The sequence below is a fragment of the Colletotrichum siamense genome, assembly GCF_013390195.1.
Source record: "Colletotrichum siamense strain Cg363 chromosome Unknown KSG_Cg363_contig01, whole genome shotgun sequence".
NCBI classification, from domain to species: Eukaryota; Fungi; Ascomycota; class Sordariomycetes; order Glomerellales; family Glomerellaceae; genus Colletotrichum; species Colletotrichum siamense.
In genome coordinates, this window is record NW_023501014.1 from 566,182 (window position 1) to 582,195 (window position 16,014).

A 16,014-nucleotide genomic window follows, 5' to 3' on the forward strand; every position below is an offset into this window, starting at 1 on the left:
AGATCGTGATGATGGTGATGTGTGTGTGTATGCTTTCTCCCCGGGGAGGAGGTAAACAAAATCAAGGAAAGCTGATCCAAGAACCAGAGAGCTGGGGTGGGGACATGGAACGAGAGGACGAGGAACAGGAGGGAATCGAAGATCGGGAAAGGGATGGGACTTTTAACTGGGAGCGCCGCCTGGAATTTTCTTTCCGGATGGAAATTGAACGGGACTGGACGGATGAATCCATGCCTTGCTTGTTGCTCTTGTCCTCCGGTATGAATGTTCTACGAGCAACTCTGCTAGAGTGCTTCATCAGAAGAGGGAACCGGTAAGCAATCCCGACAACTCCCCTCAGCTTCGTCTGGTCGGGTCTTCCATGCAACGAAACAGTTCCTGGGGAATAACAGGCGCGGCTCGTCTGGGCTGGCCGGCCGTCGTCTCGTCTTGCGAAAAAGGCTACTTGGTCTACATTCAGTCTCACAAAACTCACACCACAAGCCAAGTTCAAGTCAAGTACTTGTTGAACACAATTTGTAGCTACCTCTCGCACTAATCAGTAGCTGACTGGTAATGTATCATCCCGAGAAACGCGAAGCAACAGCACGACAGAATCCCACCTCGCTGTGCCTGATTTTATGCCCCTTCGGCACCCCCTGGCTGGGCATGCGGGAACAATTGGAACGAGATCTCTGCTGCTCTTCAGTAGGTACGTACTGATCACTGAACAGTCTCATTTTCAGGCCTTGCGAAGAGGGATCCGCGCCGCCGCTGTGAGACTTTTGGGGCCTTGGGGCCTTGGGCCGACAGGGATGGGCCGCCGGAGCACCAGACGACGAGACGAGCCCGAGAGTGCGTCCAAGACCGGCAGGGGTCCTTCGGCAACGACTGGACGAAGGAACGGACGCAACACAGCTAGCTGTACTCAGAGCTGGAAGCTAATGGTGGTGGTGGTGGTTGTCGAGCTGGCTGGCTAGCTGGCTGTCTTCTCCAGATACATGTGATGGACAGACAGACGTTCAAGTCCACAAGTCTATCAATGTCGCTGGACAAACATAGAGTTGCAAACAGAATTGCAGCTAGCCAGCCAGCCCTGGCCTGGCCTTGGCCGTGGTCAAATGTGATTGATGATGGACAAATGACATCTCATCTTCCACGGCCGACATGAGCCGTCAATGTCCGGAGCGACTTCTCCCACCCACCGGGGTTATTCGCAGCTTCTTTGAGCTTCGTTGGCGTTTGATGCACATGGTCGCAATTCTCTCATTTGTGATCAAAAACTCACTTCCTTCAAGCTTCGCTTCTCTGGCTCGTCAGACCAGATCAGACACAGACAGGCCGGTCCAGGCTTCGGGCTTGAATTCAGGCAATCCCCGTGGCACCAGAGAAAAGAAGAATAAGCCATGCGACGCCATCCATGTTTCCCGTCTGTTGACCGGGGCGCGTGTCCGCAAACACTCGAGGGCCCGTTTGCTCATCGTTACCTCATCCCGTCCGCCTCATCTGAGCAACACGCTCACTGTGAGATGGCCGCGTGGATGCAACGGCTTAGCCTTTCTGCCTCTATCCGTACCTTATGCTGCCTTGCCTTACACTACCTGGTCTTGGCTATTTCCCGCCGCGTGCCGCGTCGTGGCTGCCTTCTTCCAAGCCACTGATGACTGACAGGTCCCCTTGGCGCAAAGGAAAGTCCAACGGCCATGGGACGGCTGAATGTGGGTGGTGATGAATGGCATGAGCAGGCACGCCCAGAGACATCTTCACTATCGTCATGTGCCCCCTACCCTGAGCTGTCATTGTCTCCTCTCGTCGTCGACCCCTCTTCTTCTTGCCTCTTTCTGGCCGGATGGTGAGGGGAAGCGGAAAGACTAAAAAAACACCACCATAGCCACCACCATCCCACATCACCCTTTAGATTCGGCACGTCCATCGGCCCTTAATCAACAGGCACTCCAATGATTCGGCGATACCACCATGACAGCGCGTCGTCAACTGTCAGATTGCCGCCTGCCACGCACCACCCACGCACATCGTCCGCCGCTGCTGCGCATCCAACATCGACTCTGCATATGCACCTCATGCTCGCTACTTTACCTCGCCTTGCCAAGCATGGCCATAGGCACCTTGCACTCTGCACCTTGCCTACTTTCCTCGGTCTCCGTTGTCCTGGACCTGTCTCTGGCTTTGTAGACACTCGGCACAAGAGGCGATGAGCATGAAGCTGCCATCATCGTCCACTCGTCGCTCGCTGCGTGGCTGCAACCTGATCGTCTGCACATTGTCGACTACGGTTCGCTGATGAAGTCCCCATCCAGCCAGCCATTCCATCGAATCCACGGCCATCTGTTTATCGACGACCGTACGACCGCGGGCGACAAACAAGCAACTCGACCATGTTCAGGGATAATTACGTTTCTTCACCTGCCGTTGCAAAACCCTCACAGCACAGCTCGAGATCATTCGTCAGGAAACACACTTCCCGTCGTCGAAAGACACGTCCCGCGCATCTCGAGCTGGAGCTAAGGTCGGGAGCTCCCCAAACCCAGCTACACACTTTGCAGCACCTACAGCTCTGCAATCGGCGACACTCTCCCGAGAGCTTGTCTCCGCCCGGGCGGTTCGCATTGGGCGTGGCGCGACGCCGATCCCCAAAGTCAATCCCATGTCTCTCTCGTGTTGCGACATTCATCCTCTTCTTACCCCAACATGTCTCTCGAACTAACCTCTAGTCACTCCCAACCTTGAGCTTGACTTTGCGTGCGGCATGTCGCGGAGCATCTGGCCGTTGCTTAACTCAACCCGCTGCTGGAAGCGGCAGGGTCTTCGACGAAGCTTTCAGAGTTTGAACAAGCGCCCAAAGCAACCTTGCAAACACCCATCCGCGCCCATCCATGTCACTGCCCAGACACCCCTGGCAGAAACACCGGCTTTGGCCGGGTCCACGGCCCCTGCGGGTTTGGGCCAGTGTTCCACGTTTTTTTCTTTTTTTTCTCACTCGCCTCCCGGTGCTCTGTTTCTCTGGCCCTGCAGCGGCGTTGCTGGAGAAGACGACGAGGACCCTGGCCCACGATATGGGGAACTCTGCCCTTGTGACGGGAGGGTCTTGCTGGAGACGCCGCAGCCGAGCCGCTGGGGGGAGATGTTTTTCGTCACGGCTCCATCACGCAAGGCACTTTGATCAGTCACCCGGTCAGCTCGACTCAATCGTTCTCACTTCATCCACTTTGACAGGCAGTGAGTGCATGGCTCAGTAGGACAAGTTCACCAGACTGATGATGGGAGACGGAGGCTACGGGGCGGGAAAAGTTCCCTTTCTCAATGTCCGTAAGGACGCATATCTGGTGAAGAAACTCCCCAAAGCCTCCATTGGCGCTGGACCTTGCCTGGCTGGCTCCATCACCACCCCGGCCGATCTTGCTTGCAAAGCCGCCCTCAGCGACATGAACATGTGCTTAATGCAAGCCTCTCATTTCAGAAGGTTGCCAGTCTGCAGTCGATCTTCTCGCCTTCCATCAACCCGGCGAAGAGGGGGAGGGGCTTGTACATGCGAGAAAATCGAATAAGGTCGAATCAAAGCCCGAACGCGTATTTTCAAACTCTGGGCTGCTGGGCACTGGGAATGGGAGGGGCACTGAACAAATCGCGCTTTCGTGAGTGGCCTGGAGGCCTCGGGTGTGGTGAGGGGCCGGCCTTGGATCTGGTCACGTCTCTCACCTTCTGCCACGAATTCTCACGATGTGTTCGGTCAGTTCAGCCCTGGATGGGTTGGCTGGCAATCATAGGGTAAGCACCTGAATGGTCATGCGCTCGACTGGGATTTGGCAGTGTTGGGACAGTTGGGTAACACATTGGCGATCGGCGCACTCGCTTGGCTGTTTACACGACATGTTGATCGACAAGAGCATTGCGCAACAATTCGCCGAGCGACTTCAACGACAAGAATCGCAAGCCGTCTCGACTGGGCTTGGATCTCGCGGCAGCTGTACATCAAAAACTGGAAATGCCTCACTCGCGGCCGCAAGACGACGCCTGCAACTCTGATACTGCACATCCAACAACGGCCCAATCAACCCCAGACCACGGATCTAGGCTGAAATCTGGAATATTCCTCCCTCCAGTCAAAACATTGACTTCAACCCCGTGGCATATCTCACACGGCGCACCCAGACGGGTCAATCCACAGCAGAAGCCAGATCCATTCCTGGTCCATCCCATCCCTCCCCACATCAACCAACGGCACCCCAGTCCGAGCCACCATCTTCTCCAGACGTCAACCCCAGTCGTGGCCGTGTTGCGACTTCACACCAGCCCACCTTGTCCTTTCTGCGGCGGCCCAAATCCCATCTGAACGTGCTCCTTGTCACCCTTGGCGATTCCAACTCGTCAACCGCCCACCAGCGCGTGCCCGACATCACCCGATGAGGCATCTAATTCCTTCAGCCCTTGCGGTTTCCTTAGGCTAAATGTCAGACGGAGGATTGATACAAGGCGTCGGAAACTAGCAAAAACGCCAGCCAAGGCACAGCCCTCGCCAGGCGTGATAGTGAGGTAGCTCCGACCACACTCGCCCCAACCCGATGGCGAACCAGTCGATTTGCATGAGCCCGTCCGCCTCCATGGGCAACGGAAAAGGAAGTTGTCATAAATGATAGAATTTCCCCGCCCCAGACTCCGGTTTCCCATGCTCCAGGCCCAGTTGCAACGGATCTCGCGCGCCGCAGCAGCCCTGCAGGATGGCTGACGGACATCTACATTCTGCTGGGTGCATCTCGCGGTCTAGAATCTGCAGCACTCGATGCCAGCTAGTTCATTCAGTCATCAACGTTTTGCGATGAAGGAATCAGGATGTCCGCTAAGCGCTCGGCCTCCCGGCCCAGACGGCCATGATCACGGCTTAACTCGACAAGCTGAAGTGCTAACTAGGGGCGGCCCGGTCCCGTTGTTCCGTCGTCGCGCTGGCTAGTCCTCAAGAGACGCGATGACTATCGATTACAAATAATAGAGACACTCACCAATGTAGTCTGCACAAATGGCGCGGGAATATTAGCCTGATGGAGAAGATCGCTTGAGAGCGGCGGAGACTGTGGACGGCTCATGTTGTCGGGGATGAGGTGAGGAAGGCCAGGTCAAAACGTGGGAGTGACCGGCGATGCCATATCCCGCCAAGGATCCGTTGCCGAACACGTACCCGCACCTCTGCACGACGGGGAAGCATTGCAGTTCCCTTTTCAGCCTCTCGAGCGTTCTCAGAGATACCTCTGCATGTCCTTATTTGCTAACACGAACTTGAGGGCCAAGCAGCTCCAATGCCATGGCACCCCAGCGGGAGTCGTGCAGGAGGAGCTAGACAACATGGCCCTGTGGGGATCGGCAACTTGTTTGGGAGATCGGGTACAGGAGATGAACATTGACTTCCAGGTACGCGTACTCTTTCCGCGAGATACGTGTGGTGATCATGAGTGATGGTCCAGCCCGGTCTCACGATTCCCCGACGATCAGGGCATGACTTCCAAAGACTCATCACTCTTGATATGACGAAAGACATCGCGGGGCCCGTTGTTGAGAGGAGGCTTGGTGTGGGGAATAACATGATGATGTGACTTATCCCGAGGAGCACCTGATACGGGTCTGCGTTATCCATCCGAGAATGCCGCGAGCCCTCCGATACGACTCCGCTGGTCCGGGAGTGGGGCCCGGGGTCGAAAGGTGCGCCGAGCGGGGTATCCCGGGCCGGGAGGTAGCCGGTTTATCAGTCAAAGATTCGCGAAGGAGCAAGCAAAGCACCTTGGCTTGGTACTGACAAACAAAAATACGCTGATCTCTAGTAATGCTTCACCATGCGTCTTCTGAACAGCTCGGCTATCCTGACCTTGGCATCTTCGTGTCTCAACTACAGCATTCCAATGTGTCAGTAAAAAGCCGGACCATGCTCATCAAGATTGTGATCATGCAGCTGCAATCACTCCCAACATATGCAAGCCTTCCAAGCCGCCTTGGGGGGGATCGTCCCCGATGTAGAAAGCCGTAACACCTCCGCACCGGCAAAGAGACACGAATCGGCCCCGTCTTTCATGACTGATGGACACTCTGCGGCTGCAACGACCAAGATCGGCTTTGCAGGAGACACACCATGATCTGAGGATGGCAGTTACCTTATTCAGTAGTAGTCATCCGGGCTCTCCCGCAGAATCATGCGAAACCAACGCAAGGGACGAACATGCATAACTGGGAAAAAGGGGGTATATTCTTCATTCTTTTGTGTATCCGTTCTAAATCCCGAAAATGAAAGCCCATCATACCGTCTCTCCGCTCAGTTGCACCACAACCGCACCGCCTTGTCCTTCCCGCCGCTCCCCACGCGCCCGCCGTCCCGCGGGCTCCAGTCGACGGCGTACACCTCGTCCTGGTGCCCCGGCAGGTCAACCGCCAGCTTGTGCGACGCCATCGACCACACTTTCAGCGTGGTGTCTTTGGACGCCGTCACGAGCAGCCGCGAGTCCGCGGAGAAGGCGCACTGGTAGACCGGCGCGACGTGGCCGCGCAGCGTGGTGATGAACTTGCCGTCGCGCGCGCTCCACAGCTTGGTCGCGTTATCCCAGCCGGCGCTCGCGATGAGCGTGCCGTCGGGCGAGAAGGTGACGTGGTTGACCTGCTTCTGGTGGCCGAGCATGCGCGCGACGGGCTTGGTGCCGGCGGACGGGTCCCAGAGGTACATTGTGAAGTCGTCCGACGCGGAGACGAGGCGCTCCGCGACCTTGCCCTGCACGCGCGCGGCCTTCTCGAAGCGCTCTTTCGCTTTCGCCCGCCGCGCGTCCTCCGTGTCTGGGGTCGGGGTGTGGTCGAAGAAGCCGGTCCGCAGGGCGAATTCGGTGGACAGCGCGAGGTGGTTGACCCAGTGCGCGTGCGAGGAGAGGGTGTGCACGAGGGTGCCCTTCACGGCGTCCCATACTTTGACCGTCTTGTCGTGCGAGGCTGTGTAGATGAGCCCCGTGCCCCCCCACTTCACGCAGGAGACGCTGGACTTGTGGCCCGAGAGGACGTGCTCCGTCCGGCCCGTGTTGACGATCCACACGCGCACCGTGGCGTCCTTGCTCGCGGACGCCAGGCGCGGTGTGCCGTCGCGCCAGAGGTGGTACGGCTCCCATGCGATGTTGGTCACCCACTTGGCGTGCCCGGTGAGCGCCTGCTGGGACGCCGGGACGCCCTTGTCCGGGTCCCACAGGCGCACCGTCTTGTCCATGCTGCCGGTTGCGAGGCGGCGGCCGTCGGGGCTCCAGGCTACACAGAGGACCCAGCCGGCGTGGCCCGCGAGGGTGTGTTTGGGCGTGCCGGTCTCGGTGTCCCATATGCGGGCGGTCTTGTCGCCGGAGCCGGTGGCGAGGCGCTTGCTTGTTTCGGGGGAGAACTGGGCGGCGAGGATGGCCTCGCCGTGGCCGGGGATCTTGTGCGCCATGCGCGTGACGGCCTGGACCTTGAAGACGGCCTGCGGCTCGGCGGAGAGGGTGATTGTCGTCTCAAAGGGGTTGGCGACGCCATTTGCGCGGAGGGTCTCAAGGAGGTTGGAGGGGTACGTCTCGATTATGGTGTCGGAGTCGGGAATGTGAATGCGGAACTTGTAGGGGAGGAAGTCTTCTCTTTCCTGCCGGGTGGTGTTGCGTTAGTGTCCATCTCTCTGGGTTTCTCGAGGTCTTGAAGGCCGATTTACCTTTCCTAGCAGAGTGTTGAGAAGCAGCGTGAGGTTCTTTTCCGAGGCGTCGGCCAGGGGCACCTCAATCACCTCGGCGAGCTGCTGGCCGTCGCCGTCGACGAAGCGGGCCTTGAAGGAGCCCTCGAGGCCCGGCGTGACGGCGTCGACATCCTGTTGCGTTTGTGTCCTGGCCAGCGTCTCGCGCTTCTGGCGCTTTGACGGCGGTGGCACGACCGTCGCCATGGCTGTGAATGTGCCCGGTGATCGTAGGTGTGGTGTGGTGGTGTGGTGGTGTTGACCGCCCGAAAAAGTGGTGGTGAAATTATTTCGACGACGGCGATGCGGGATGGTGGGGCAGAAATTTTGAAAGGGACGTCGGCGAGAACTTGTCCGTTGTTGCGACTGTCTCCACTTTAATTATCCATCACTGCCCAGTGCACTGCACCGAGGTGCTATCTGGAACTGGTGGGGTGCAGAGCGAATCTCTGTTAAGGCGGGCGGAAAGCCGATGGTCTGTCTCCTGGGACCGACATAAAAAGGAAAAAAGGCATTTCCCCCGGCTGTAGTGAAATAAATCGACGAATAAACTGACTCCGGAGCGAAATCCCTGCGGCTCCATTCCCGAAACTGTGCTTTTTCCGCGAGGATAAGAAAACATACACTCGAAGGAGAGAGGCCATCCTTGTCTGGTGCTGGCCTGCGGGATGTCCATATAAACGCCCCCATATCCTCCGTCCGGCCCGCCCACGTACACTGATCTCGACCTTTTTTACACCTTATTAAACCATGGCGACCATCTTTCAACCTCACGATCGAGCTCAATCTCACGAATTAGGTCGAACTACCTTCCCATGTGCATGCTCGGGTCAAGACTCTGCTGGTCCATGGCGTTCTTCTTAGTGGGCCGACCTCGACGCTTCTGCTGGGCCGGCGTGCCTCCTCCGCCCGCCGACGCTCCCGGATTGTTTGCCGGCGTATTCCTGTAGTGCTGGAAGACGTTGTTGGCGTTCGGCCCTGGCGCCTGTTGCATCCCGAACTGCGGCACCGGGATCGGGGTCTGCTGCACGGGCGTCTGTTGCACGGCGTTGCCCATGTGCTCTCGCGCCATGTTCATGAAGTTCTGCTGGTGGCGATTGCTCACCTCCGCCTGCCGGTCACGGTACTGAGCGTGCTCATCGTGGGTCGACTGCTCGAACGGGTGTTTTGGCATACCCGTCATGCTGTCCCGCGACATTTGCGTCATCTGCTGCTGTTGCTGTTGCTGCTGCTGCTGCTGTGCGGCGCGATTATGGGCATGCGCATGAGCGTGGTTGTGATTATGGTTATGATTCTGGGCCTGTGGCTGTTGGTGTTGTTGATGTGATTGGTGCGTTTGGTGCTGCGGTTGGTGTTGTTGTGGTTGCTGGTGATGTTGCGGCTGAGCTTGCGTTTGTTGCTGCTGCTGCTGCTGCTGTTGCTGTGTCTGCTGCGCGCTTTGAGACTTGCGACGGTTGTCTTCAATCTCCTGATGTTTCCTCTCTTGCCTTGCCTGCCGTTCTTGCCTTTGTATATCCTCGTTCTCAATGGCATAGAGAGCCGCTACACGCAGCTGCAGCTGAGCCAGAATACCCATGCGCTCGGGTTTGGACATCTTCCGGTATTCCGTCTTAAAGTTGTGGAAGGTATCGCCGGTAAGTCGCATCTGGGATGTGGAAACGCCGGCTACGGCGAGGGCTCGCGACGTTTCGGGATCTGGTGTTGGGATCGAATCGTCCTGCTCGGGCACTACTACGGGTCAGTATTAGACGACGAAACGATAAAGCGACGACGGGCATAACCCACATGCTGATGCGTCCTGGACATCGGCATCCCCCTCAGCATCGGCGTCCTCCTCATCTGTCGGCGGATCAGGTGTCCTCGGCTCGTGGTTGTGCTCGTCGCAGATGACCGTCAAGAGCCATGCGCCCATGGTCTTGCGATTGACCGCCTTCGCCTTCCATGGACAGTTTGTCTTCTTGGTCGTCGTCTTCAGCTGGGTCGCGGTGCACTTGTACGGCTGGCCGCCGCGATCGCAGACAAGATCGCATCGCACCACCTCGCTGCCCTTCTCGTACGTGCCGCCGACCTTGTTGCGATGCGTGCGCGACTTGACGACCTTGTAGCCATCCTTCTGCATGCGCGCCTTGAGGGCGGCAAACAGCTCCTCGAAGGAGGTGTACGTCTTGGTGTTGCTGTCGACATTGACGGCGCCCAGGATGCCAAACATGTTGGGCGGCGGCGCGGGGGAAATCTGCAAACGAGGATCTCGGTGGTGGCCCCCGGGCGGTCGCATACAGACCGCGACACACACGCGCGCGCGATAGAAGCACTAGGTCGCGATAGCTTCAAATCCACTACCGGGTTGCTCGGTCGAGAAGGGGGAGGGGGGTGCCTTTTTTCTCGGTGTGTCGAAGGGGTGTCGCGGCGCGACGCGGTTCGGCTGCTGCGCAGAGCTGTGCGGATTGGGTTGGGGAGCCTGTGCAAACTCTTCCAGACGTGCACCGGGCGGATGAGGTTTGCTCCACTGGTAGTCATCGGCGGCTCGTCGTTGGGTGGCTGGAGAGGAATTGTGTTTCACGTGGTCTGTGCTGGGCGTGGCTTGTGCGCCTGCAGTCTGTGGCTCCACCCCCGCATCCTAATTGGAGGCACAGTCGACCGGGACAACCCCGGCTCTTGGCCGTGTAAGTCGGGCAGGTCCCCTTCGTGAGTCGTGATTGCCTCGATGTCCATGCCTTTGCAGGTTCTTCTGGAGATCTTCCAGCTTCGAATTTGTGGCAGAATCAATTCTACTACGCTGATCGAGGACTGGGAGATCAGTAGATGCCATCCAAATTCGGCCACCAACGAACATCTGACCTTGCCTCCTCCACACCGCGTCGCCATGGAGGACCGACGTCTGGCCGGCGCGAGGTCAGTCGCATCGTTCCGAACCGCGCAGACCCGAACGCCCATCTCCCGAGAATCATCGCCATACTTTTCGTCCCAGGCTCGAGGTCCCAACAACAAGAGTACCAACTCTACCTATTTCACGGCTACCCCTGGAGCATCATCCTCTACAGACCGCGGGGCGGGTTTGGTCTACACCCCAAGCTACGACTACTATGATGACACCAGCGGCACCACTGGTTCTCGTCAGACCATTCTACCCTCTGATCAGTCATACGCTTCCAAGTCGGGCCAGTCTTACACCTCTCGTCCAGGCACTTCCTACAGCAGTCGGACTTCTCGGACTCCCCTCCCTGACAGCGAAAATCACAAGATTGTGTGCGCGCTGAGCGAAGCTCGAGGGGTTACTCCGTCCGTCGGTATGGCATCGATCAACGTTGCCACTGGCGAGGTGATTCTCAGCCAAATCTCAGATAGTCGGTTCTTCACCAGGACGATCCACGAGCTTCAAATTATGGAGCCCCATGTCGTCTTGATTGTCAGCACGGCTTGCCCGCCGAATCCAAAGTCGAGACTGTACAGCCATATCGAAGAGAACATGCCCGGCACCAAGATTGCTCCCGTTGACAGAAGGTGCTGGTCAGAGCTAGAAGGCATGCACCGAGTCAACACATGTGCCTTTCGAGAGGATGCCGAGTCAATCAAAGTAGCTCTGGAGGGCAGCTTTTATGCGACTTGTTCGTTCGCTGCGGTATGTCTTGTATCCCTAATGCATAACAGACACTGATTGAAAAACAGGCTGTTAGCTTTATCGAGGATCATTATGCGATTCGCGTCTTCCCCAACTCCTTGCGAGTACGCTTCCAATCGTGCGAAGACACCATGATGATCGATGTGTCAACCATCTTATCACTCGAAATTCTCCAGAACCTTCGGAAACCACAGTCAAAGGACAGCCTGGTCGGGCTGTTAAATCAGACGAAAACGCCAATGGGCTCGCGAGTCCTGCGCAGCAACTTGCTACAACCTAGTACACTCAAGGAAGCATACCTGGACCCGAGATATGAAGCTGTTGAGGAGCTGCACAAATCTGTCGACATGTTTGTAGAAGTCAGAAAAGGTAGACATATCCCAGCGAAGACGATCGGCATTTGTTAACTTTTACAGCGTTGAGCTTCCCCGACGTCGAGAAAATGTTGACCCGGGTATGTTGTGAAGGCACGATCTGATGATGAGCGTGCTGACCGGGGGAAGCTCGTCCTTGTGCCGCCTCAGCCGTCCATCGCAGCAACAGAATCCTCCATGGACAATGTTCTCAAAGTCAAAGCCTTTGTCGATGGGTTGCCCGATCTGTATCAAGCAATGAGACCTGCTGTTTCGCCACTCTTAACGAAGATCCGTGACCTTTTTCGCCCTGAAATGATTGCCCCTCTGCGAACTTTGATATACGAGACAATCCACGAAGATGTCACCCATACCAAGAAAGCTCTCGATCAGCGCAACCAAAGAGCTTTTGCCGTCAAGGTAGCTCTAACGGCAGCGGCTTCTTTGCTGGCTTCATCCCGCTAACCACCTGCAGGCTGGTGTCAACGGTCTTCTGGATGTCGCTCGGCAGGCATACAAGGAGAATACAGAAGATGTCCACAAGCATGTGGACCAAGTCAACGGTATGATGACATCCTTTCCGGCGCGTGTACAATTCCGCATTCTGACAACCTTTAGGTGAACTTGATCTGGATGCCAAACTTCAGTACGATCCAAAGCGCGGCTACTCTCTCCGCATGCGAGAAGTGAATTTTGAAGATCGCCCAATCCCGGACATTCTTGTCAACCGAGTTGTGAAGCGCGGCAATCTCGAATGCATGACGATCCGCCTCAAGCAGCTAAATCAGCGGATTTCTGATTCTGTGGCTGAGATCGCCATGCAATGCGACAAGGTGATTGAGGATCTCATCGACAACATCAGAACTCAGATAGCGGTTCTTTATCGTATCTGTGAATCAGTCGCTCTGCTTGATATGCTGGCCTCGTTTGCTCATGTCAGCTCGACCTACGACTGGGTTCGACCGGAGGTTTCCGACACCTTGGCAATCAAGGCCGCAAGACATCCGATCCTGGATAGGGTATGTTTCCCGCGGCTACTTCTTCCACGTTTTCTGACAGAGAGTGACAGGAACTGAAGGAAGAATGCATCCCAAACGACTTCTACGCGGATGACAACTACCGATTCCAAATCATCACCGGATGTAATATGAGCGGCAAAACCACCTACATCAAAAGCATTGCCCTGCTCCAGATCATGGCGCAGATTGGATGCTTTGTGCCGGCCGAGCGTGCTACACTCCCCATCGTTCACAGCATCTTCGCGAGAGTGTCTACAGATGACAACATCGAGGCCAATTTGTCATCCTTTTCGAAGGAGATGCGGGAAATGGCCTTTATACTCAAGTACGGCGCGATTCTTGCTCGGAATATTCCACTGCTAATGATATGTAGCAATGTAGATGACAAAAGCATGGTCATCATCGACGAGCTTGGTCGAGCCACGAGTGCTCGTGATGGACTCGCAATCGCGATTGCTATGGCAGAAGCACTCATCCAAAGTCGAGCGAAGGTCTGGTTCACAACGCATTTTGCGCAACTCGGTGAGTAGTCCCAGGCGGCTGAGATGCGTGGATATTTATTGACATCCCATAGCTGAAGTTTTGAACGACCGTCCCGGAGTTCTCAACCTCCATCTCGCAAGTCATCTTTCGAATTCATCCAGGGGCGATCCCAGGTTAACTATGACCTACAAAGTCGAGTCCGGCAAGGTAGAAGAGATACCATATGGCATTCTACTTGCAAAGGCAATGGATTTCCCTAAGCGATTTCTCGATGTGGCGGAGCATGTCTCTAAGTCCATCCGCGAAGATAGATTGAAGAAACAACAAACCTCGGAGGCACGGCGACTCGTCAGAGAGCGCAAGTTGGTACTCAGTCTACATGAGCAGTTGAAACAAGCGCGCAATTCCCAGATGGATGATGCTGCCCTCGCGAGCTACCTCAAGCGCCTCCAGGTGGAGTTTGTGGAGCGCTTCGAAGCCCTCCGTGTTGCAGGGAGTCCGGACGAGGACCTCGAAGAGGAGGTCATGGAGGATGGAGAAAACGACACGTATGACGATGATGATGTGTTTGACTCTATCGATATTGAGTCTTTGTCGACACGCAGCTCAGCAGCGACGACATAGCGTTCGTGTTCGATTTGTGGACTTGTGATGAGGAAAGTCATCGGCGCAAGTAAGAGAAGAGGAGCCAGGCTGCAGTGCTGAGTTTCGATTTGATCAACATTATGTAGCAAAAGTTGCTGGGGACTTGCTCAAAGCTTGTCTCCTTATCAAATTTGCAGTTTGCTTGGGCGTGTAAACCAAGATAGCAACATATTTGTATTAACGAGATGGATCAAAGCCTATGTTCTTCAGCCTTCGGCATTACAACAGCCGATTCGAAGGTCCAGGTCAATTTCAGGGACACCCAAAATAGATGATACCTGTCGTCTCTGATTCCTTCACGCCAACCGACCTAATTTTCAACGCTCTGCAGTGACACCTTTTCGGCGTATCGGCCATTCGCGGGCATTAGTCCATCATGTGAACCACACTTTACCACCCTGTAAATTACATCTGTCTTTGCGATAGTGCCAAGGTGACGAGCAACAACAATCGTTACGTAGCTCCGCGCCGCGTTATCCAATGTCAACTACACTGAGCGTTCCAAGCCTACTGTCATATAGCCAATTATGGTACCGTAACACTATTATTATAAAGTAGTATAGTTCTTAAAAGTATTTTAAACATAGGCTAGTAACGTGAACGTGCGTTATATTTAGCATTAGTATCTAGTCTATAATGTACTATTTCTTGTTTGGCTCCTGAAGAATTCCTGTAGTGAAGCTTCTGAAACTGTGCCTACAAACTGAATACCCCTATCACCAGTAGTCGCCCCTTTCACATTAAAAAGATCCCCTAACGTGGACACAAAGACTTGTTGACCATCATGACCGGTGCTCATATCCTCTAGAACGTGCACCCCTTCAGTGGCCCTCTGAGATGCTCCATTACAGATTGCAAGGCATTCCCTCGTGCTGTCCAGCTCTCCTCGTAAGCTCTGAATCTCGTCATCAAGCGGCAGAGATAAGGTCACCGCCCCATATTCCAACCGCTTCTTATTTTCTTCCTGGTGCCTGCGCAGGTAGGCAACATTATCAGATATGATATCCCTGCATTGCCTTAGGGTAGACATAGTCATAGCAGTCGCTTGCGTTAAATCTTGGCAAGACATCTCTTGGAACGGCGAGCTGCCCGGAACAGGCTGGAATCGCATTTCGTCGATTCTAGCCTGGACCACGGCGCAAATTTGAAGGCAAATTTCGGTACTGTCCCTCTCGTTTCGAATGCGTTCGACAGTTGACGAAACGACCTGAGACCTGTTGTCTTGCGGGACAAGACGCTCCAATTTTGCGTTGATTTCCTCAAGGTGATCCTCAAGGTCTTGGGTCGTGCTGTGAATCATATCCTTATATTCGCTGAGCAGTCGGAGAGTTACTGTTGCAGACCGGCTGTGCTCAACTATAAGGATGCGTAATTAGAGATTTGGGGCAGGATACTGACAGGTTTGCATCGCCCAAGGCGATGGAAATGGTCGACTTATACCCAGCGAGCATGCTAGTAAAGCCATTGATGTCGCTCTCCATGTATCTTACCTTCAGCCAGTCCCTGAAGCTAGTTCTCGGCTGTCCCGACCGCTTACTGCATTGGACCATTAAAGCGTCAAAGTCAGAACAAGCTCGTTGGCATTGGAGCAAAGGCAATCTGAGCGGTCTGAAAGTGGCGTCGTCCGTGCTTTTGACAAGCTTCTCTAAAGACTGTAGGACTTCGTTCAGACCCACGAGTTCGTCTAAGAGTAGTTGGACAGCTCGCTGGTGACTTCTGAAGCTTTGGATAGTATCGTAGAGAGCCTTGCTAGTCTGCAAGGTTGCTGTGACTATGGCTATCAAAGCTGAGGCGACGCCGAGCGGATCGGCCATGGTCGTCGTCGCTGTATTCGATTTTCGCAGTGAATAGTATACGACCACACCAACATCATGCCACTTCGCCGTGCGGGATTTACTCCGTTCTCAGCATTAGTCAGCCCCCGCCCGGATTGCAGATCAGGAACCACCAGGCTCCTCATCAAATGAAATTTCCGTGCCAAGGCTTAGCCCTGGACACACTGCTTCAGTAACGTCCCCATGGAAGATTCCAAGAGGAATCTGTCGCGTGCTGTCTTGGATTGTGGAATAACTACTCACAGAAGAATCACTATCTAATCAACCGGTGATCCCAGATTGGCGCCGATGAAGTGCTCCTCTGATCTCTGTCAAGGACTTGTATATTGACCAGACCCTTCGCATGCTGATACCG

At 55.3% G+C, this 16,014-nt stretch overlaps 3 protein-coding genes across 3 annotated transcripts; 1 reads left to right on the forward strand and 2 right to left on the reverse strand.

The window, feature by feature from the left end:
* Window positions 1-6,292: 6,292 nt before the first annotated feature.
* Window positions 6,293-7,912, reverse strand: CGCS363_v000135 (Ribosome assembly protein 4; the record flags this gene model as incomplete). Its single annotated transcript, XM_036631984.1, has 2 exons — window positions 6,293-7,621; window positions 7,688-7,912. The coding sequence occupies 2 exons, from the start codon at window positions 7,910-7,912 to the stop codon at window positions 6,293-6,295; spliced, it is 1,554 nt and encodes a 517-aa protein (XP_036502106.1).
* Window positions 7,913-8,510: 598 nt separating this feature from the next.
* On the reverse strand, window positions 8,511-9,914 carry CGCS363_v000136 (uncharacterized protein; the record flags this gene model as incomplete). Its single annotated transcript, XM_036631985.1, has 2 exons — window positions 8,511-9,433; window positions 9,491-9,914. The coding sequence occupies 2 exons, from the start codon at window positions 9,912-9,914 to the stop codon at window positions 8,511-8,513; spliced, it is 1,347 nt and encodes a 448-aa protein (XP_036502103.1).
* A 495-nt stretch (window positions 9,915-10,409) lies between these two features.
* On the forward strand, window positions 10,410-13,803 carry CGCS363_v000137 (MutS protein-like protein 4; the record flags this gene model as incomplete). Its single annotated transcript, XM_036631986.1, has 9 exons — window positions 10,410-11,324; window positions 11,372-11,693; window positions 11,741-11,778; window positions 11,828-12,097; window positions 12,153-12,240; window positions 12,296-12,696; window positions 12,747-13,021; window positions 13,070-13,218; window positions 13,271-13,803. The coding sequence occupies 9 exons, from the start codon at window positions 10,410-10,412 to the stop codon at window positions 13,801-13,803; spliced, it is 2,991 nt and encodes a 996-aa protein (XP_036502104.1).
* Between the last annotated feature and the right edge of the window lie 2,211 nt (window positions 13,804-16,014).